The following is a 23,987-nucleotide window of genomic DNA, read 5'->3' on the forward strand; positions in this document are numbered from 1 at the left end:
CTTGATAAAGATGAGCAATAATGACTGTATAAAATAAATAATTCAAATACTGAGCTATATTGTATGCTAAAAAAAATTGGGAAATGATATACTAATACAATTGCTTAGAGAAAGAGATTTTGTTTAACAAGTTATATATATTTTTCCCTCAAAGGTAGGGGTCAAAATGATTGACACCCCTAAAGATTCTTATAAATAAAGTAGTCAAAAGTTTAGTATTTGGTCCCATATTCCTAGCACGCAATGACTACATCAAGCTTGTGACTACAAACCTGTTGGATGCATTTGCAGTTCGTTTTGGTTGTGTTTCAGATTAGTTTGTTCCCAATAGAAATGAATGATAAATAATGTATTGTGTCATTTTGGAGTCACTTTTATTATAAATAAGAATAGAATATGTTTCTAAACACTACTGCATTAATGTGTATGCTACTATAGGGGATGTAGCTCAGTTGGTAGAGCATGGCGTTTGCAACGCCAGGGTTGTGGGTTCGATAAAATAATGTATGCGCTAACTGTAAGTCGCTCTGGATAAGAGCGTCTGCTAAATGACTAAAATGTAAATGTAATTATTACGGATAATCCTGAATAAATCCTGAATAATGAGTGAGAAGATTAGAGGGTCAAAGATCATACCCTCAAGACATGCTAACCTTTACCAATAACAGGGGAGGTTACCATGTGTTGGGGGCACGATCTTTGGCCCTCTGTAACTTTCTCACTCATCATTATTCACAATTCATTCAGAATTAATCGTAATCATGGTAGCATCCACATTAATGTAGAAGTGTTTAGAAACATATTCTATTCTTATTTACAATAAAAGTGACTCCAAAATGACACAATACATTATTTACCATACATTTCTGCTAATCCTTATCAAGGGTGTTAATAATTTCGGACCCCACTGTACATACAGTACGAGAAGGTCGACGGTGGGGGATAGCACAAGGACATCATCATTGGCGATCCATTAAAAAAAAAAGAAGCCACATTTCCATAAGAACTGATTATTCTCTGAGGGGAAAAGAACATTCCCCTATTCTGTTAAAGGCTTGGTCATCCACTGCAAGAGTGCATCCAAAATGGTAACCTTTTCCCTACATAGTGCACTACTTTTGACCAGATCCCTATGGGTCCGGATCAAAAGTATTGCACTACATAGGGAATAGGGTTCAATTTGGGACGCAGGCCAAGAGCCAGCAATGATCGCTCTCCTATACATTTGTGTATGGAAATACAAGTGTGCTACTTTGCATGTAATTTGATGTTCGGTCGATTTGTATTCGACAGGTCGTACAAAAGCACAATGTATGTCTTTACATGCCATGCATTCAGTGAGTGGTGCCAAGCAAACAGGGACATGCCAGGGAATTAGCAAATGCCTCCAATGTCCGCGTCCCCTTTGAAAAAAGGGGGGGGGGGGGGGGGGGTTCAAGCATGGGCTTCCTTAAGACGTGTATTTAGTCAAAAATGTACCTATTACCATTCAATAAATGAATACATTAGTGTAAGTGTGGTTTAGTTGATGAACAGCGTTAGTTTAAATACATTTTCTGTTGAGAAGTGTGCTGTATACAGAGAAACAAGCTGGGGTCCACATATTTTTTTAAGCAGCTTTACAAGATACAAATAGGACTCAAATCAGCTATATACTGTTAAAGAGCGACTGCCTTTAAAAAGCAACAAATCCCCTTGAAAATGGCCTATGTGGCATTGATAGGAATCAGAAACAGTTATTCTAGTGTCAAAATTGACTACAAAGTGTAAATAGGATCATTTTGGTCATAAAGTCAGTCTCGCCTAAAACTGAGTTTGGAACATCCGTGTGTCACAACGGGTAATTGAAGGTTGGGTTTTGATTTGACGATGTACATTTGCCCACTAACATGGGGTGAACAGCTGCAGTGATAGCTCTCTATCCAGTAGCATAGACAGTGAGACAGACTGCCCAGCAGACTTTGTTTACATAAGACAACACGTCGCAAATGTTTTTACTTGAGAAATACTGCACCAAACACCTTAGTTAGATGTAAAATTGCGCAGCTAAAACATCCTCAGCAAAAATGTAAAAATGTATGACAGATTTTTAGAGTTATCTTCGATTCATTCTGGGGATTTTGAGGAAGTGAAATGGGGGACAAACATCATTAACCAAATGTAGAATCAGTCAGGAAACACACCTCCAAGACTGAAATCCAGTTTTTCTAATGAGCAACAGAAAAACACACTTGTCAATAGGCGTGTTCAGTGGCTCTTTAAAGACGGACTCTTCAGAGTGTTGTAGGTAGACTTAGCAAAATTACATTGTCATGCAAAGTGGGGTGACTTCCTGTTTTAAAAATCAACAACAACAAACTTAGAATTTGCCTCTATCCAATGTGGGCATGTCTCAAGGGAGGCCGAATGTTGGCAATTAGTCTTTTTGCTGATATTAATTATCTTGCATTTACATTTTAGTCATTTAGCAGACGCTCTTATCCAGAGCGACTTACAGTTAATGAGTGCATACATTATTTATTTTATTTTTCATACTGGCCCCCCGTGGGAATCAAACCCACAACCCTGGCGTTGCAAACGCCATGCTCTACCAACTGAGCTACATCCCTGTTGTTGTCTGCAAGCAGGAAGTTGCTCGGCTTTGCATGATGATGTCATATGGCAGAATCTACCTTGAAGAGGGCACATGGCCATGATGTTATCCTAGCTCTAATTGCCAGTCTGTGGTTTTCTTGTACTCCTAGCGTGACTAGGACAGAATGGCAGTCAGTCATATCGCCAGCTGTAGTCCGATCCAGTGCCCAGATTGAGAGCATTTAGGCAAAAAAAAGCCTATTTTTAAACCCTTAGTGCACAGCTGCTTCAAACCGGATACTTGAATTGGTGCGTGGAGTGTCAGCCGGCAAGCTTGTGCCTCGATTTCACAAATGTCGGATCAGTCGGCATTGCGAGTGGTTTAGCATTGTTACGTGTCTCTCAGCCACTTCTGTTAAATACCAGATGTTGTGGCGGATATGGAAGGCTTTATTATTTTATACTGTCGCCTCGACATAATTATGTTCCTCTCCATAATCCACCTGTGCTTGACATCATAGATGTATCATGAATGGTTTCAGGGTTGAAAACCTTCCATAGATTTCAGGAAATTGGTAGACAGCTCAGTTTGACAAAGAATTTTAAAACCACTCCGATCAATAGCTTAGTAAGATCTAAGTCCTCCTGATTTTCTAGTTGCATCTCCAGATTATAACGGGTTTTAAGCAGAGGTTTTCTGAATGGCAGGTTCTGTCGGTTGTTAGTGGGAACGAAGTGCTGCAGTCTACAGGACAGCTTCCATGTTACTCTCAGGGTGTGTCCCAAATGGCGCCCTATGGGCCCTGGTCAAATGCAATGCACTATGTACTGTAGGGAAAAGGGTGCCATTTGGGGCGCATCTTCAGTCTAAAGCCCATCTGTTACCTCAGTGGTAGAGCCCTTTCAGGCCACATGCCAGAACACCTCTACGAAGCAACAAGCCAATGATCGCTTTTTGCATCCTCTATACCTTTGGGCAGCGGAATGTGTTTGGCTTGGCCTGCTATTTATGATGCAAAGAAATTGCTGACTTGCACTTGGCTCTATAACCCTTTATTGTCCCCCATATACAGTTGTCACAGTGGTCTGCTGCAGCGTCTGCACATTTGAAATGAAACTGTTGACCTCCTGTAGAATCTAGTGAAAGGTCAAATTCACAGAGCCTGCCCCCTTTTCTCGAGGACCGGTGTCCTTGAAAGTGTTGTCTCGTCATCATGTTTTCATTTTCAAAGATTGGGGCTTGGCTCTATTGGAATTTGAGACCCAGTTTTCTCTTTTTGAAATGGTGTTCAGAACTGCATTCACCCCTTCATAATTTCAGAGGGGGTTCTTGAGTAGGTACCAGACTGTCCCCATTCTGTCTTTGGGCTGGCTCAGTCCAGATGGCGAAATAACACCATTATTATTCGTGGAATTCCCTATGGTAATTTCTTTGTAGAAGGACCTATAAGCACCAATGTGAAGTTCATAGGACAATGTTATGGGTGACAAATGAAAGCTACGAGTCTATATTTTTGAGAAATTAAGGCATACAGTGCCTTTCGGAAAGTATTCAGACCCCTTGACTTTTTCCACATTTTGTTATGTTACAGCCTTATTCTAAAATTGATTAAATAAATAAAAATCCTCAGCAATCTACACACAATACCCCGTAATGACAAAGTGAAAACAGGTTTTTAGAAATTTCTGCAAATGTATTAAAAATAAACAACTGAAATACCTTATTTACATAAGTATTCAGACCCTTTGCTATTAAACTCGAAATTGAGCTCAGGCATCCTGTTTCCATTGATCTTCCTTGAGATGTTTCTACAACTTGATTGGCGTCCACCTGTGGTAAATTAAATTGATTGGACATGATTTGGAAAGGCACACACCTGTCTATATAAGGTCCCATAGCTGACAGTGCATGTCAGAGCAAAAACCAAGCCAAAAGGTCGAAGGAATTGTCCGTAGAGCTCCGAGACAGGATTGTGTTGAGGCACAGATCTGGGGAAGGGTACGAAAACATTTCTGCAGCATTGAAGGTCCCCAAGAACACAGTGGCCTCCATCATTCTTAAATATAAAAAGTTTGGAACCACCAAGACTCTTCCTAGAGCTGGCCGCCCGGCCAAACTGAGCAATCGGGGGAGAAGGGCCTTGGTCAGGGAGGTGACCAAGAACCCAATGGTCACTCTGACAGAGCTCCAGAGTTCCTCTGTGGAGATGGGAGAACATTCCAGAAGGACAACCATCTCTGCAGCACCACGAATCAGGCCTTCATGGTAGAGTGGCCAGACGGAAGCCACTCCTCAGTAAAAGGCACATGACAGCCTGCTTGGAATTTGCCAAAAGGCACCTACAGACTCTCAGACCATGAGAAACAAGATTCTCTGGTCTGATGAAACCAATATTGAACTCTTTGGTCTGAATGCCAAGCATCACATCTGGAGGAAACCTGGCACCATCCCTACGGTGAAGCATGGTGGTGGCAGCATCATGCTGTGGGGATGTTTTTCAGTGGCAGGGACTGGGAGACTAGTCAGGATTGATGGAAAGATGAATGTAGCAAAGTACAGAGAGATCCTTAATGAAAACCTGCTCCAGAGCGCTCAAGATCTCAGACTGGGGCGATGGTTCACCTTGCAACAGGACAACGACCTTAAGCACACAGCCAAGACAACGCAGGAGTGGCTTCGGGACAAGTCTCTAAATGTCCTTGAGTGGCCCAGCCAGAGCCCGGACTTGAACCGGATAGAACATCTCTGGAGAGACCTGAAAAAGCTGTGCAGAGACGCTCCCTAGCCAACCTGACAGAGCTTCAGAGGATCTGCAGAGAAGAATGGGAGAAACGACCCCAAATACAGGTGTGCCAAGCTTGTAGCGTCATACGCAAGAAGACTCGAGACTGTAATCGCTGCCAAAGGTGTTTCAACAAAGTACTGAGTAAAGGCCCATACACAAAAATGTATGCACGCATGACTGTAAGTCGCTTTGGATAAAAGCGTCTGCTAAATGGCATATTATTATTATTATTATTATTATTATTATTATTATTATATTTCGTTTTTATTTTTTATAAATTAGCACACATTTCTAAAAACCAGTTTTTGCTTGTCATTATGGGGAAATGCGTATAGATTGATGAGGAGGAAAAAACTATTGAATCCATTTTAGAATAAGGCTGTAACATAACAAAGTGTGGAAAAAGTAAAGGGGTCTGAATACTTTCCGAAGGCAAGTATTTTCCATTCTCAAAATTAGGAATAAGCAAAGGCTTTGATTTATTGTCAAACAGATGAAAAGGGGGTCTTAGAAAACATCTACCAGAAAAAGTCTTACGGTAGTACAAATACATCTAAACACAATAATGTTGAATTAGACGCCTGCCAACTAATATCAACACTTATATTTATACTGAACAAAAATATAAACGCAACAATTTCAACGATTTTACTGAGTTAAAGTTCATAAAGGGAAATCAGTCGATTGAAATAAATTCATTAGGTCCTAATCTATGGATTTCACATGACTGGGCAGGGGCACAGCCATGGGTGGTCCTGGGAGGGCATAGGCCCACCCACTGGGGAGCCAAGCCCAGCAAATCACAATGAGTTTTTCTCCACAAAAGGGCTTCATTACAGACAGAAATACTCCACAAAAGGGCTTTATTACAGACATAAATACTCCTCAATGTCATCAGCTGTCCTGGTGGCTGGTCTCAGATGATCCTGCAGGTGAAGAAGCCAGATGTGGAGTTCCTGGGCTGGCGTGGTTACACGTGGTCTGCAGTTGTGTGGCCAGTTGGACGTACTGCCAAATTCTCTAAAACGACTTTGGAAGCAGCTTATGGTAGACAAATTAACATTCAATTATCTGGCAACAGCTCTGGTGGACATTCCTGAAGTCAGCATGCCAATTGCACGCTCCCTCAAAATCTGGACATCTGTGGCATTGTGTTGTGTGACAAAACTGCACATTTAAGAGTGGCCTTTTATTGTCCCTGGCACAAGGTGCACCTTTATAATGATCATGCTGTTTAATCAGCTTCTTAATATGCCACACCTGTCAGGTGGATGGATTATCTTGGCAAAGGAGAAATGCTCAGTAACAGGGATGTAAACAAATTTGTGCACAAAAGATTTTTGTGCATATGGAACATTTCGGGGATCTTTTATTTCTGCTCATAAACACTTTACATGTTGCGTTTATTTTTGTTCAGTATAGTTTAGGATTACCTTTTCTGCCTTCTGTAAGTTTAAGAAGCATTACGATGTGCATAAAAATTCTGTTACCAAAAATCCACATATCTTTAAGATATTTTCAAATTTCTCTCCCTCATGAGCAGGGCCAGATTAAGAAATCATAGGCCCCGAGCTTATTTTTTTTATAGGCCCTGCCAGTTAGTTATAGTGTTTAGATTTTTTAAAAAGGAATTATTTTGTGATTAAAACTCAAATCTGATACCAGATCGGTAACAGAATTTCAAAAACATTTGTGGCGGAATTTTTGCTACTTAATTGGCTACAATGGGAAATCATAGTAGTCACAAGCAACAGTTGGTTTGCCTGCTACTATTCTCCCTTTCACTGGCATACTATTATGTTCAGCTGATAAATGTTTTCCTTTCTCTTTCTGTCATCTGGTGGTCAAAGCAAGAGTGTGAAAAGTCTGGACAATCTCTAAATTCTCTCTCTCCATTTCTAATTAATGTCACCTCCTGGCTCTTACTGACACCTACCCATGAGCCCCCTCTCTTTCAGTTTTTTTTTTGGTCAGTCTGCCCTGACCTTGATTTCAACGTCCACAGACGTCTGGACCGGCCCAAACATAGGCGTCCACGATTGGTTCAGATTTGGTCCAGTCCGGACGCCTATGTTTCATAAGTTTGGACAGCACAGTACAGTAAACAGAAGTAGAGTATAGTTCAGTGTAGTAAAGAAAAGTAGAATATAGTTCAGTAAAGTCCTGTAGAGTACATTACACTGTAATGTACTATACTTTGCTGAACTCTACTGTACTGAACTGAACTATACTCTACTTGACTGTACTGAACTCTACTGTACTGAACTATACTCTACTGTTCTGTGAGGTACTGTTCTCTACAAGGCTCTACTGTGCTGTAATTTGATGTCCAAACTTGTGAAAAATAGACGTCTATGATTGGTTCGGATTTGGTCCGGTCTGGACCAACCAAATTTGGTCTTGTTTGGTGGTGGAGCTCATTAAAATAATAGCCAGTGTGTAGAATAATACGCAAATATGCAAAGGACGACCTTTTTGTGTACGTATTTAGGATGAATGACATTCATATCCAAAATTATGCATTTCTGTGTAGTACAAATTAAGGACCATTGATGAAATTCTATTGGCGCAATTCTGTTACCGGGTATAAATCCGCTTCACTTAGTGTAGTTCAATAACCAAAATATATATTTTTCAAACTCAAGGTGTGATGTCATAGCTGACACCCCATTCTTTCTACAGACATCTTTGAATATGAATTCGAAGCAGATTTTTAAGCGTTTGGAAAACGTGGTCACATAAAGAACTGAGGGAGATTTAACCGAAATTCTGTTACCACACCTTGCATCTGCACAGTTCTTCCAGTAAATGTTTTTTGTAAAATGTTCAGTGTAAAATCTTAAATGTAGTCCTTGTGCATTTACTGGTTTGTTAAACTTTTAAATCAATGTTTTTTGTTTGGCATACATTTTAAGTGAAAAATCTGAGTCTCAGCGCAATTCCGTTACAGTGAAATTGCCCCTATTAGAAAAAAGACCACACTGACAAATGACTTCCCCGTAAGATATTTGGATCCAAAATAGACATTGACCATCTGTTTCGCAGGGACCTAATGTGCTTCTAATTCTTTTCTCACAATTTTTGCGAGAAAAGAATTATGATGGGTTTCTCTGAATTGGCTCAGTCTTTGTCTGGAGTTGGACCCTAATGTTCTATAACAGGGTTTCTCAGTCCAGAATACTGTACACAGCACCATTGTCGAGTAACACTGTTCTAATGGTCTGTTTTTCACTGTCTGTGTCTTAGATGTTCCTCACCGTGTACCTCAGCAACAACAACCAGCATTTCACAGAGGTGCCCGTTACCCCGGAAACGCTGTGTCGGGATGTGGTGGAGCTGTGCAAGGAGCCGGGGGAGGGAGAATGCTACCTAGCCGAGATGTGGCGAGGCTCCGGTGAGTTTCATTACGGTTCTCACTCAGTCTTCTCAATTCTATGCCTTTTAAACTTATCGTAGAGTGCCAACTTCTTACTAAGGATCAGGTTTATTGGACAGAGACAGTAAAAAGAGACAGTGAAGTAAGGAGGAGAGATGTGCTTGAAGGGCATGGGCCAGATTCAAACCAATGCCAACACCGTAGTCATGTGTGAGGCTGTGGTATTACTACTAGACCAGCCAGGACACCTCCTGGCTAACTTTTAACGGCAGTGTTTACTCTAGGTTTATGTTATTCAGGGCTGCACTCATCAAAGTGTTGAACTGAATGAAACCAATCGAAGGCCAGAGTTTTCAGTGGTGGGTAGGAACCAAAAAAATCTTGTTCAATGTCAACTTTGGCCCAGTTCCATTTCGCTCCCTAGCCCCTACTACTTTGGCGTTCACTAATCTGAAAGGTGACGTAATGGGTGAAAGCAGTACCGCTATCCCGTCAGATGTGAACACCTGAAGGGTAAAGGTTGAGGTAAGGGACCAAAATGGAACCGGGCCTTGGACTCAAGAACCGCTTACTCAGGCATCTTTCTTTGTCACACCAGAGCGCGCCATTGGTGACGGAGAGCGAATGCTGGACGTGCTCCAGCGTTGGGAACAGCAGAGGGGGGAGGTGCGCTTCCTTCTGCGCCACGACCGGGCACCCTGCCGAGAGTCGGGTGAGAGCCACAAACACACATCCCCCACCAGTAACCTGGATGGTAAATAGTGTGGTAACTGAATGTGTCAAGCGTAGCCTGAAAATGGAGACGCCTGGGTAGGCAGGTGTGTTTACTGGCCGTTATGTGTGTGGTGTACACAATGTTCTATTCGTCCTATATTCCATTACAGTTGAGCCAAAGTCAATACAGCCAGCTACTATTCTAACTGGGAGACACACTTCATAGTCCCCATTGTTGGGATGATTAAGTTCAATACAATTACCATATTAGAGTTGCTACATGGCCAATTTTCTTTTCTTAAAATCAATGAAATAATTTTGCTTTGTATATGGATTAGAATAACTATGTCACATGTGAAGTAAAAACTCAAAATGATAAAGAAAATTAGTGATTGTATATCTTCATGTTATTTGGTGATGCATGCGGTTTTGACCATGGCACAACACCAAGCATTCTAAACATTGCTGAGATAATTAAAATATCCATGATGTTTTGCGGCTGCTGGGAACATAGTTATTTAACAGGGTACACTCTAATTTTCTGGCTTGCCTGCATTCTCTCAGGCCGAAAGGTCACCTAGGGTTTTTCTGACTGTGGGCCCTGGTCAATGTAGTGCTGTGTGTGGTGTTGCTGTAGGCTAATCACCACTGCCCCTGAAGCAAGCACCAGTTAGCCTTGAGCTAGCCTCGAGCCAGGCCCATATCCTGGCTATCTACCTCTTTGTCTACCGGACGGGAGTAGCCAGCTAACTAGCTACTTGTTATTAGCCACTGTTAGCGGTTTTTCACCATTGTCCGTGGCCTGCACTACCTACCAGCCAGCTCTAGCCTGGACTATTATCGGCCAGTCTGCACTGTCTGCACAGCGCGTTATCGACCCAGAACATATCGGATTTCCTGCCGGAATCACTAAATCACTGGACCTTTAACACCGCATCATCGCAACTAGCTAGCTGCAACCAAATGGATGTTGTTGTTGGCTAATCAGCCTTGCGCTAGCCTCGAGTCGGGCACATCTCCCGGCTATCTACCTCTCTGTCAACTGGACGGGACCTCCTAGAGTCGACACGAAGCCCCGCCGATCCATCACGACTGGTCTGCCGACGTAATCGTCTGTGGTTTCAACAGGCTTCCCGTTGCGACGACCACGAAAATCCATCTGCTAGCTCCAGCCCGCTAGCACATGCAAACAACAGCCGTACTTCCTGCTCGCTGTGCTGTAGCACCAATTCGAACTGCTCTCGGACTCACATATTGCTGTTCACTGGACCTTATGATCACTCAGCTGCACAGCTGATGCCTGCTGAACTGTTCCTTTACACGGTACCCTGTCCTGTTTATCTGTTTAGCCTGAGCTCAAACTTTCATTGCCATTACCAGTTGTTGTCTTAGCTCTCTCTAATAACACCTGTGATTGCTTTATGCCTCTCTCCCATGTCAATATGCCTTGCCTATTGCTGTTCCAATTAGTTCTTATTATACAATTTTAATATAGAACCCCATTCTCAAACTGCCTCAAATAGCTCCTTTGTTCCACCCCCCATACACGCCGAGATCGGCTCAATCGGTGCCTCCAGTGATGCTATCTCTTTCATTGTTACCCAACGCTTAGGTTGACCTCCACTGTACTCATATCCTTCCATATCCTTGTCTGTACATAATGCCCTGAATCTATTCTACAACGCCTGGAAATCTGCCCCCTTTATTCTCTGTACCCAACGCACTAGAAGACCAGTTCTTAAAGCCTTTAGCCGTATCCTTATTCTAGTCCTCCTCTGTTCCTCTGGTGATATAGAGGCTAACCCAGGCCCTGCAGCCCCCAGTATCACTCCTACTCCCCAGGAGCTATCATTTGTTGACTTCTGTAACCGTAAAAGCCTTGGTTTTCTGCACGTTAACATCAGAAGCCTCCTTCCTAAGTTTGAGTTATACACTGCGTTAGCACACTCTGCCAACCCTGATGTTCTAGCAGTGTCTGAATCCTGGCTTAGGAAGGCCACCAAAAATTCAGAAATGTCCATCCCCAACTACAACATTTTCCGTCTAGATAGAACTGCCAAAGGGGTTGGAGTTGCAATCTAATTTAGAGATAGCCTGCAGAGCTCTATCATACTATCCAGATCTGTGCCCAAACAGTTTGAGCTCCTACTTCTAAAAATCCACCTTTCCAGAAATAAGTCTCTCACTGTTGCCGCTTGCTACAGACCTCCCTCAGCCCCCAGCTGTGCCCTGGACACCATATGTGAATTGATTCCCCCCATATCCTCAGAGTTCGTATTGCTTGATGACCTAAACTGGGATATGCTTAACACCCCGGCCATCCTACAATCCAAACTAGATGCCCTCAATCTCACACAAATGATCAAGGAACCTACCAGGTACAACCCTAAATCTGTAAACATGGGCACCCTCATATCATCCTGACTAACTTACCCTCTAAATACACCTCTGCTGTCTTCAACCAGGATCTCAGCGATCACTGCTTTATTGCCTGCGTCCGTAACGGGTCCGCGGTCAAACGACCACCCCTCATCACTGTCAAACGCACCCTAAAACACTTTAGCGAGCAGGCCTTCCTAATTGACCTGGCCCAGGTATCCTGGATGGATATCGATCTCATTCCGTCAGTAGAGGATGCCTGGTTGTTCTTTAAAAGTGCTTTCCTCTCAATCTTAAATAAGCATGCCCCATTCAAAAAATTCAGAACTAAGAACAGATATAGCCCCTGGTTCTCCTCAGACTTGACTGCCCTTGACCAGCACAAAAACATCCTGTGGCATACTGCATTAGCATCGAATAGCCCCCGCGATATGCAACTTTTCAGGGAAGTTAGGAACCGATATACACAAGCAGTTAGGAAAGCAAAGGCTAGCTTTTTCAAACAGAAATTTGCATCCTGTAGCACTAACTCCAAAAAGTTCATAGAGAATAAGAGCACCTCCTCCCAGCTGCCCACTGCACTGAGGCTAGGAAACATTATCACCACCGATAAATCTACAATAATCGAGAATTTCAACAAGAATTTTGCTACGGCTGGCCATGCTTTCCACCTGGCTACCTCTACCCCGGCCACCAGCTCTGCACCCTCCGCTGCAACTTGCCCATGCCCCCCCCGCTTCTCCTTCACACAAATTCAGACAGCTGATGTTCTGAAAGAGCTGCAAAATCTGGACCCCTACAAATCATCTGGGCTAGACAATCTGGACCCTTTCTTTCTAAAAATAGCCGCCGAAATTGTCGCAACCCCTATTACTACCCTGTTCAACCTCTCTTTCGTAACGTCTGAGATCCCCAGAGATTGGAAAGCTGCCGCGGTCATCCCCCTCTTCAAAGGGGGTGACACTCTAGATTCAAACTGTTACAGACCTATATCCATCCTGCCCTGCCTTTCGAACGTTTTTGAAAGCCAAGTTAACAAACAGATCACCGACCATTTCGAATCCCACCGTACCTTCTCCGCTATGCAATCCGTTTTCCGAGCTGGTCATGGGTGCACCTCAGCCACGCTCAAGGTCCTAAACGATATTATAACCGCGATCGATAATAGACAGTACTGTGCAGCCATCTTCATCGACCTGGCCAAGGCTTTCGACTCTGTCAACCACCGCATTCTTATTGGCAGACTAAATAGCCTTGGTTTCTCAAATGACTGCCTCACCTGGTTCACCAACTACTTCTCAGATAGAGTTCAATGTGTCAAATCGGAGGGCCTGTTGTCTGGACCTATGGCAGTCTCTATGGGGGTTTTCTCTGTGTATATCAATGATGTCGCTCTTGCTGCTGGTGACTCTCAGATCCACCTCTACGCAGACGACACCATTTTGTATACATCTGGCCCTTCATTGGACACTGTGTTAACAATCCTCCAAACGAGCTTCAATGCCATACAACACTCCTTCCGTAGCCTTCAACTGCTCTTAAACACTAGTAAAACTAAATGCATGCTCTTCAATCGAATGCTGCTGGCACCCGCCCACCCGACTAGAATCACTACTCTCGATGGGTCTGACCTAGAGTATGTGGACAACTACAAATACCTAGGTGTCTGGTTAGACTGTAAACTCTCCTTCCAGACTCACATTAAGCATCTCCAATCCAAAGTTAAATCTAGAATCGGCTTCCTATTTCGCAACAAAGCCTGCCAATCACTCATGCTGCCAATCATGCCCTCGTAAAACTGACTATCCTATCGATCCTTGACTTCGGCGATGTCATTTACAAAATAGCCTCCAACACTCTACTCAGCAAATTGGATGTAGTCTATCACAGTGCCATCCGTTTTGTCACCAAAGCCCCATATACTACCCACCACTGTGACCTGTACGCTCTTGTTGGCTGGTCCTCACTACATATTCGTCGCCAAACCCACTGGCTCCAGGCCATTTATAAATCACTGCTAGGCAAATCTCCGCCTTATCTTAGCTCATTGGTCACCATAGCAACACCCACCCGTAGTATGCGCTCCCGCAGGTATATCTCACTGGTCATCCCCAAAGCCAACACCTCCTTTGGCCGCCATTCCTTCCAGTTCTCTGCTGCCAATGACTGGAACTAATTGCAAAAATCTCTGAAGCTGGAGACTCTTATCTCCCTCACTAACTTGAAGCATCAGTTGTCAGAGCACCTTACCGATCACTGCACCTGTACACAGCCCTTCTGAAATTAGCCCACTCAACTACCTCATCCCCATATTGTTATTTATTTTGCTCATTTTCACCCCAGTATCTCTATTTGCACATCATCTCTTGCACATCTATAATTCCAGTGTTAATAACAAATGTAATTATTTTGCACTATGGCCTATTTATTGCCTTACCTCCATAACTTGCTACATTTGCACACACTGTATATATATTTTCTGTGGTATTTTTGACTTTGTTTTGTTTTACCCCATATGTAACTCTGTATTGTTTTTATCGCACTGCTTTGCTTTATCTTGGCCAGGTCGCAGTTGTAAATGAGAACTTGTTGTCAACTGGCATACCTGGGGTGGCAGGCTTAGTGGTTAAGAGCGTTGTGCCAATAACTGAAAGGTCGCTGGTTCTAATCCCCGAGCCGACTAGGTGAAAAATCTGTCGATATGCCCTTGAGCAAGGCACTTAACCCTAATTGCTCCTGTAAGTTGCTCTGGATAAGAGCGTCTGCTAAATGACTAAAATGTAAAATAAAGGTGAAATAAATAAAAAATATATGCCACGGGCACTGTCTGTGGCTAACCTAAGCAATGGCATGCCACCCCATGTGCCACATGGCCCACACACTAAAGCTTATGTAAATGCCTGGCAGAAAGATGATTCAGCCATCCTTAATTCTCTTTTGCTGCTTTTGCGTTTTCTTCTGTATTTTGTGAACATGCCATAACCCAGTATTATTGTCATAGCATCCTTTGTGGTTGTAATAACACAATCCAGTTTCTGAACACACCCCCATATGATGTAGAATATTGAACACTTTAACACACTTTAAAGGTGCTACACATAGGATTTTTAGTTTATTTTTGCATTGTAATTTCAGAAATATATCTGCAGGAATAGTGTAATGATAGTGTTTCACAGTATTACTTACCCGCCAGTGTTGTGATTGGCTGTGATATTCACCTATAGATTTCTCCTGCCGGCATCTGTTGTCAAAATGGGAAAGCTGTTTTGATTCTGTGGTTGTCTTTAGCGGAAATCAGGTCAAGCGGCCAATGTAGAAATCGCTCTGTCATTTCCTGGGTGCTAAAATTCTACACTGTTCACTCAATGTCTGTTTATGTGAGAAAACAAGCACTGAATAGTGTAGGGCATCATTGTACCATCTAAATCGCTGTGAAATATATTTTCAATAACAAAAAATATAGTTTTTACAGCTGTTTGAAGCTAGTAGACCAAAACTTAAAGTAAAAGGCTCAAGCGCGAGTCTCCGCCATGTTATGGGGAAATTGGATGCTGGGGAGGGGGGATATTTGTTTTGAATGCAGCCTAGTGCTGTTGCAATTCACCTAGCTTCCACATGTGTAAGCACCTTTAAACAACTTCACCATGTAGTCTTAGGTAGCATGCTACCCGCTAACCGCCCTCTCAGCTGGGGTGTATTCATTACGGAAAACATTTACCGTTTAAGAACCAAATGGAAGCAAACAGAGCAAAACAAGTTTCTGTTGGACAAATTCAGGTAGGTCCCTCCCCGTTTTTGTTCTGTTTGCTTCCGTTTAAGAAACGTTTTGCAACAGAATCAGCGTAATGAAAATGCCCATGCTAATGGTTAAAGTGAGCCCATACAGTACACTTTACTTTCATTGCTGTGATTTTGGTTTTGTGCTTGTTATTTTTTCTGTGAATATCCGCATTGCGTTTTCATGAGACGATTAGCCAAGGTCATATTATTTTCAGTGGTACCACTATGTGATGCCCCCTCATTGTCATGTAAACTGATGTGGATGCAGTGGTGGAGTCAAGCGCAGGACAAGGAGGCTAAGTCCAAAATGACTTTACTTATAATGCTCAAAGACAAAACAAACGGCCTCAAAACAACGGAGGCGAACGATTACGCACACACGCGTAAAACACTAAACATCAAACGATACACCAATCGGACAGGCGTACAATTACACACAACTGCAAACAAACCAAAAGGGAAACTTATAGGTGACATAATCAATACTCAATATGAAACAGGTGCACACACAAGACCAGACCAAACAAACATCGAGAACATCCAGCGGTAGTAGCTAGTACTCCGGGGACGACGAACGCCGAAGCCTGCCCGAGCAAGGAGGAGGAGCAGTCTCGGCAGAATCCGTGACAGTACCCCCCCCTTGACGCCCGGCTCCAGCCGTGCGCCGACCCCGGCCTCGGGGACGACCAGGAGGACGCGGAGCAGGGCGCGTGGGATGACTACGGTGGAACTCAGTCAGGAGGGATGGATCTAAAATGTCCCTCCTAGGCACCCAGCACCGTTCCTCCGGGCCGTACCCCTCCCACTCCACGAGATATTGTAGACCCCCCATCCGACGTCTCGAATCCACGATGGACCGGACTGAGTACGCCGGAGCCCCCTCGATGTCCAGGGGGGGCGGAGGAGTCTCTCTTATCTCACTGTCCTGGAGTGGACTACCACCGGCCTGAGGAGAGACACATGGAATGAGTGGTTAATGTGGTAATCAATAGGCAGTTGTAACTTGTAACAAACCTCGCTCAATCTCCTCAGGACTTTAAATGGCCCCACAAACCGCCGACCCAGCTTCCGGCAGGGCAGGCGAAGGGGCAGGTTTCGAGTCGAGAGCCAGACTCGATCTCCAGGTGCGTACACCGGACCCTCACTGCGGTGGAGATCGGCGCTCGCCTTCTGTCTACGGATGGCCCGCTGCAGATGGACGTGTGCAGCGTTCCACGTCTCCTCAGAGCGCCGAAACCACTTATCCACCGCAGGAGCCTCGATCTGGCTCTGATGCCATGGTGCCAGAACCGGCTGATACCCTAACACACACTGGAAAGGGGTTAGGTTAGTAGAGGAGTGGCGAAGAGAGTTCTGGGCCATCTCTGCCCAGGGGATATACCCCGACCACTCCTCCTGCCGGCCCTGGCAATAGGATCTCAGAAACCTACCCACATCCTGGTTCACTCTTTCCACCTGCCCATTACTCTCCGGGTGGTAACCCGAGGTAAGGCTCACCGAGACCCCCAAGCGTTCCATGAACGCCCTCCAGACTCTAGAGGTGAACTGGGGACCCTGATCAGACACTATATCCTCGGGCACCCCGTAGTGCCGGAAGACGTGGGTAAACAAAGCCTCAGCGGTCTGTAGGGCAGTAGGGAGACCCGGCATTGGGATGAGACGACAGGCCTTAGAGAACCGATCCACAACGACCAGAATAGTGGTATTCCCCTGAGAGGGGGGAAGGTCCGTGACAAAGTCCACCGAGAGGTGGGACCACGGCCGTTGTGGAACGGGCAGGGGTTGTAACTTCCCCCTGGGCAGGTGTCTAGGCGCCTTACACTGAGCGCACACCGAGCAGGAGGAGACATAAACCCTTACATCCTTAGCTAAAGTTGGCCACCAGTACTTAGCGCTAAGGCAGTGCACTGTCCGGCCAATACCTGGATGTCCAGAGGAGGGTGACGTATGAGCCCAATAAATGAGACGATCACGGACCTCGAGCGGCACGTACGTCCGACCCACTGGACACTCTGGGGGAGTAGGGTCGGTACGTGACGCCCGCTCGATTTCCGTATCGACCTCCCACACCACCGGTGCCACCAGACAAGACTCCGGCAGTATGGGAGTGGGCTCAATGGACCTCTCCTCTGTGTCATACCGCCGGGACAGGGCGTCTGCCTTACCGTTCTGGGACCCTGGGATGTACGTTATCTTAAACACGAACCGGGTCAGAAACATGTTCCACCTAGCCTGACGAGGGTTCAATCTCCTAGCTGCCCGGATGTACTCCAGGTGACGGTGGTCAGTCAGAATGAGAAAAGGGTGTTGAGCCCCCTCAAGCCAATGCCTCCACACCTTTAGGGCTTGAACTACGGCTAACAGCTCCCTGTCCCCTACGTCATAATTCCGCTCCGCCGGGCTGAGCTTCTTAGAATAGAAAGCACAGGGGCGGAGTTTAGGTGGCGTGCCTGACCGTTGCGACAGCACTGCCCCAATACCGGCCTCTGACACGTCCACCTCTACCTGGAACGGTAAAGCGGGGTCCGGGTGCGCCAGCACCGGAGCCGAAGTGAACAGGTCCTTCAGTTTACCAAACGACCTGTCCGCTTCAGCTGACCACTGCAAACGCACCGGGCCCCCCTTTAGCAGGGAAGTAATGGGAGCTGCCACCTGTCCAAAACCCCGGATAAACCTCCGGTAGTAATTGGCAAAACCCAAAAACTGCTGCACCTCTTTAACAGTGATTGGGGTTTGCCAATTACGCACGGCTGACACACGGTCAACCTCCATCTTCACCCCTGACGCGGACAACCGATGACCCAAGAAGGAGATGGACTCCTGGAAAAACAGACATTTCTCTGCCTTGACATACAAGTCATGCTCCAACAGCCTACCCAACACTCGGCGCACCAGTGCTACATGCTCGGCCCGTGTAGCAGAGTACACTAGGATGTCGTCAATGTACACTACTACACCCTGCCCATGCATGTCCCGGAAGATCTCGTCCACAAAGGATTGGAAGACTGAAGGAGCATTCATTAACCCGTATGGCATGACGAGATACTCATAATGACCCGAGGTGGTACTAAATGCTGTCTTCCATTCATCTCCCTCCCTAATGCGCACCAAGTTGTAGGCGCTCCTGAGATCCAGTTTTGTGAAGAAACGCGCTCCGCGTAATGATTCCGTCATACTCGCAATCAGAGGAAGAGGATAACTGTATTTAACAGTGATCTGATTGAGACTACGGTAATCAATACACGGGCGCAACCCTCCATCTTTCTTCTTCACAAAAAAGAAACTCGAGGATGCAGGGGAAGTGGAGGTCCGTATGTATCCTTGTCTCAGGGATTCGGCTATGTATGTCTCCATAGCCGCCGTCTCCTCTTGAGACAGAGGATACACATGGCTCCGCGGGAGTGCTGCTCCTGTCTAGAGGTCTATCGAACAATCTCCCTGTCTATGAGGTGGCAACCGCGTCGCCCTAGTCTTGCTGAACACGAGTGCCAAATCCTCATACTCAGGGGGAATGTGCATTGCGGGCATTTGGTTCGGACTCTCCACCGTGGTCGCCCCTACGGAAACACCTAGACATCGCCCAACACACTGGGCAGACCACTCCTTGAGAGCCCTCTGTTGCCACGAAATGGTGGGATCATGGGCGATTAACCAAGGAAGCCCCAGCACCACGGGATACGCAGGAGAGTCGATCAGATATAACTGAATGATCTCCTCATGACCCCCCCTGCGTATTCATCTTTAGTGGTGCTGTGACCTCTCTAATCAACCCAGATCCCAACGGACGGCTATCTAGGGCATGGACAGGGAAGGGAGCATCAACGGTCAGGAGGGGAATCCCTAACTTAACACAAAATTTCCGATCAATAAAATTCCCAGCTGCGTCTGAATCGACTAGCGCCTTATGCTGGGAATGAGATGCAACCTTGGAAATGTTACAGGTATACACAAGTGAACAACAGAGAGCTCTGGGTAAGTGGGGTGCCTACTCACCTGGAATGACTCCCCAGTGCGTGACCTGTTGCCCGACTCCCTGGAGACCCTCCCCAGCACCTAGCCGCAGTGTGACCTCTACGACCACAGTTGGTGCAGGGGACGGCCTCCCTCGGGCTCTCTCTCCTCCTCTCTCTAGCGCCAGCACCCCCGAGCTCCATAGGGCTCGGCTCGGAGGTGCTGGAGGATGGAATGGACGGCCCCAACTCTGGACGTCCGCGGGTGGCCAGCAGGGTATCTAGAAGGATAGATTGGTGTCCCTGCAGGCCAGCTCTCGACGAACGTCCTCACGCAGGCTACACCGATAGTGGTCGATGAGGGCCCTCTAATTCCACCCCGCATCCGCCGCTAGAGTCCGGAAATTCAGGGCGAACTCCTGTGCGCTCCTCTTCCCCTGTCGGAGGTGGAACAGACGCTCCCCCGCCGCTTTACCCTCAGGTGGATGATCGAAAACCGCCCTGAAGCGGCGGGGGGACTCCGCGTAGGTGATGGTGGCGGCGTCTATTCCCCTCCATTCGGCGTTGGCCCACTCCAACGCCTTGCCGGAGAGACAGGAGATGAGGGCGGAAACGCTCTCGTATCCCGAGGGTGCCGGGTGTATGGTAGCCAGGTAGAGTTCCACCTGCAGGAGGAACCCCTGACACCCGGCTGTGGTGCCATCATACGCCCTCGGGAGCGAGAGCCGAATCCCACTGGATTCCGGTGCTGGTATGGGAGGACTGGCCGATGGTGGTGGTAAGGTAGGAGGAGGTGTGGGCACGCCTCCTCTCTCCCATCGGCGCAGGGTGTTCATCACCTCTTGCATGGCGGACCCGAGTTGCTGGATCCTGGCGTCCTGGCAGCTGACCCGATCCTCCAGCGACTCGGGCGCCGCCGCTGCTCCTGCTGACTCCATAGAGAGGTGTGTAATTCTGTCACGTAAACTGATGTGGATGCAGTGGTGGAGTCAAGCGCAGGACAAGGAGGCTAAGTCCAAAATGACTTTACTTATAATGCTCAAAGACAAAACAACCGGCCTCAAAACAACGGAGGCGAACGATTACGCACACACGCGTAAAACACTAAACATCTAACGATACACCAATCGGACAGGCGTACAATTACACACAACTGCAAACAAACCAAAAGGGAAACTTATAGGTGACATAATCAATACTCAATACGAAACAGGTGCACACACAAGACCAGACCAAACAAACATCGAGAACATCCAGCGGTAGTAGCTAGTACTCCGGGGACGACGAACGCCGAAGCCTGACCGAGCAAGGAGGAGGAGCAGTCTCGGCAGAATCCGTGACACTCATAACTTAGTCCTTTATGCAACTTGAAAACAACAGAAAGCCCTTTCTTTCTTAACCCAAGGTTCTCTGGTCATTTGAGAACCTTGTGTAGTTCCATGTGTTTGGGTTTCTAGTTGCTTGGAATGATGGGCCCCCTACGCAGGACAAAGCCATATTACGCAACAGAACAGTGCAAGGGATATCACAGCACAAAGGCTTTATTATTTGTTCTTGTAGTCAATTACAACCAGTCTGGCTCGGCTCCCTGTTTTGCTTGTGCCGTTATTACCAAATAAGGTGTAGGATTTGGGTTGTATAACTAATAAGCCTGAGTTGTGGCCCCCCAAAGAGCTTATTAAAGGGATCAGCCTTGTTGTTCAGCCTTTTTGGGTTACCCATATTAGCTGTTTGCAAAACAGCATTGCATAACTGTCAGACACTGGCACGGGAAGAGCAACTGTGTAGACGAGGCCTGGTTCTTTGGCTGCTCCACCAGTTATTACATAATGAGCAGTTTTACAACTCATGCTTGTCCTATTCATCCCGTATCCTCAGAGTATGACCCCTATTCATGGTGCAGTGCTCGGGTCATGTGTCGGTTTTCCGGTCATGTTTGTTCCAACTTTGGTCATAAACAGACGGGAATACACAAACAAATTGGAGCCCCCTTTTAACAGAGATTCCTCCAGATGCGGAATTTTCCCCAAATAGCAATTAGCTTCTCACCTCTTTATATTCCCTGTGATCAGTTGTGCAGCAAATGCACGTCCCTCTCCAACAGTTAGATACACACACACACACACTCACACTCACAAAACCGCTGTATTTTGTCTTGTATAGGCGGATCAAGGGTTTCCGATCACCCAGCCAAAAGGAACATGGTCAAGGTCCCTGTGGACCGATGCATGGAGAATGGGGTGAGTGAAAAAACGGTACTACAGTAAAAATGAAGGAAGATGGAAGCCGATGGTTTTAAATGGGGTGGTGTGACACCATTCTTTGTCATTATTGACCCCCCCCCCCCAGGTGGCACCGCCTCGCATGGACATCACCCTCTCGGAGCTGCAGGAGATGGCGTCACGGCAACAGCAGCAGATCAATTCGCAGCAGCAGCTCCTGGCCTCAAAGGTAGGGCAAGACATTGGCCATGTTGGAGAGCATCAAAACCATGATACGTTGTGGGTAAATTGTGACTGACTGACGTGGCTATAAATAATAATCAGTAGTTATTTATGATGCAAGCGGATTTGTAGATCAGTGCAGGTGATGGCAAACAAGCCCATTGACTCGTTTGGCAGAGGAGTACAGCCACTAAATAAGGTCAAGACATGTAATTCTTCACCTTGTCTCATGCCTAGGCCAGCGTGAGGCAGATGGGCCTGTATGGCAGAGCTCCAGATGAGACAATGTCCAATAAAAAAGTTGTTTCTTTCCCTTTCTTACCAATAGTTATTAGCTTGACATAGGCTTCCAGTTGAATAGGCCTGCTCTAGAGTCTGGTTCCTCTCAAGGTTTCTTCCTAGACAGTTCTTCTTCACACTGTCCCCTCTGCCTTCTCTTTATTAAGCTCTATTAATAAAGACAAATATTTTTCTTTAAAGACATGGGAAGGTCTAACACTGAGTTAGACGGTTACAATAAAGGATGCTAAACTCTCACCATTACCAGTAACAGTGGAGGTTAGCATTTTACATTTACATTTTAGTCATTAAGCTGACGCTCTTATCCAGAGCGAGGGGGTATCATCTTATCCAGAGCGAGGGGGTATCATCTTATCCAGAGCGAGGGGGTATCATCTTTGTGCCCTAACTTTCTCACTCATCATTATTCATGCTTCCTTCATGATTAATTCATAATCATGGCACCATCCACGTGAATGTAGAAGTGTTCAGAAACATCTTCAATTCTCACAGGCACTAAAAGTGACTCCAAAATAACAATACATTATTCCGTATTTGGTTACTATTGGGCAAGACATGATACAAAAGACACCCAAAACAAACTCCAAATACAGAGTTTGTATAGTCACAACAAATTTGATGTAGTCATTGTGTGCCAGGGGTATGGGACCAAGTAGTACACCTTTTGACTACTTTAATACACAATGTGGGTATTATTAAAAACTTTAATCTGAACTTGAAAATGTTTTCTTGTTTGGATGGCTAGGAGCAGCGTCTGCACTACCTGAAGCTGCAGGAGCAGCGGCAGCAGCAGCAGCAGGCGTCAGAGCAGGAGAGACTACGGCATCTCCGTGAGAACGCTGAGAACCAGGAGACCAAGCTGCGGCGGGTGCGGGCACTCAAGGGTCAAGTGGAGCAGAAACGCCTCAGCAACAGCAAACTGGGTCAGTGCCAAGGGGAGAGCGAGGAGTTGAGGACACTCGATGAAGAGGGGTTTGGGAAAGGAGCTGGGTAGGGCTTTCTGGGTAACATGTTTTTTTCCAAATTGACACACTTGATATTTCTTTGCATGAAAACAGCTCTTTTTGCTGGTTGGCTTAGGACTACAGTGTACACCCAGCTAACTACTTTTGGTTCAAAAGAGGATTCCTGGTTTTAGTTTCCAGAATGTTATTTTGTCCAGTTTTCTGTGTATTCCGAGAATGTACACCGAAAGGTTATGGGAACGTTGTGTATTAAGGTTATTTGGACATCAAAAAACAATTGAACCTACCCTCCCGAGTAGAGCAGCAGTAAGGCACTGCATCGCAGTGCGGAAGCGTCACTACAGCCTGGGGTTTGATCCCAGGCTGTGTCACAGCCGGCCGTGACCGGGAGACCCATGAGGCGGCGCAGAATTGGCCCAGCGTCGTCCGGGTTAGGGGAGGGTTTTAGCGACTCCTTGTGTTGGGCCGCACACCTGCAAGCTGACTTCGGTCGTCAGTTGGACGGTGTTTCCTCCGACACATTGGTGCGGCTGGCTTCTGGGTTAAGCGAGCAGTGTGTCAAGAAGCAGTGCGGCTTGGCAGGGCCGTGTTTCGGAGGACGCATGGCTCTCGACAAGACTGTAACTATCAATTGGAAACCACGAAATTGGGGAGAAAAAGGGGTAAAAATACAAAAAAAATAATAATACATTTGAACCTGAAGGTGCGATTTGGGGGAA

At 46.0% G+C, this 23,987-nt stretch overlaps 1 protein-coding gene across 1 annotated transcript in view; it reads left to right on the plus strand.

The window, feature by feature from the left end:
• LOC311113548 (apoptosis-stimulating of p53 protein 2-like) overlaps nucleotides 1-23,987 on the plus strand; it is a gene marked incomplete at both ends in the record, with an annotated part of 48,428 nt that overhangs the window by 7,988 nt on the left and 16,453 nt on the right. Inside the window, 5 exons of the mRNA XM_084156799.1 lie at nucleotides 8,607-8,754; nucleotides 9,335-9,448; nucleotides 21,723-21,799; nucleotides 21,909-22,010; nucleotides 23,049-23,226. Coding sequence (XP_084012925.1) covers nucleotides 8,607-8,754; nucleotides 9,335-9,448; nucleotides 21,723-21,799; nucleotides 21,909-22,010; nucleotides 23,049-23,226 — 619 coding nt within the window. The remainder of the gene's footprint in view (nucleotides 1-8,606; nucleotides 8,755-9,334; nucleotides 9,449-21,722; nucleotides 21,800-21,908; nucleotides 22,011-23,048; nucleotides 23,227-23,987) is intronic.

Source organism: Coregonus lavaretus (genome assembly GCF_964263955.1).
Source record: "Coregonus lavaretus genome assembly, chromosome: 40".
NCBI classification, from domain to species: Eukaryota; Metazoa; Chordata; class Actinopteri; order Salmoniformes; family Salmonidae; genus Coregonus; species Coregonus lavaretus.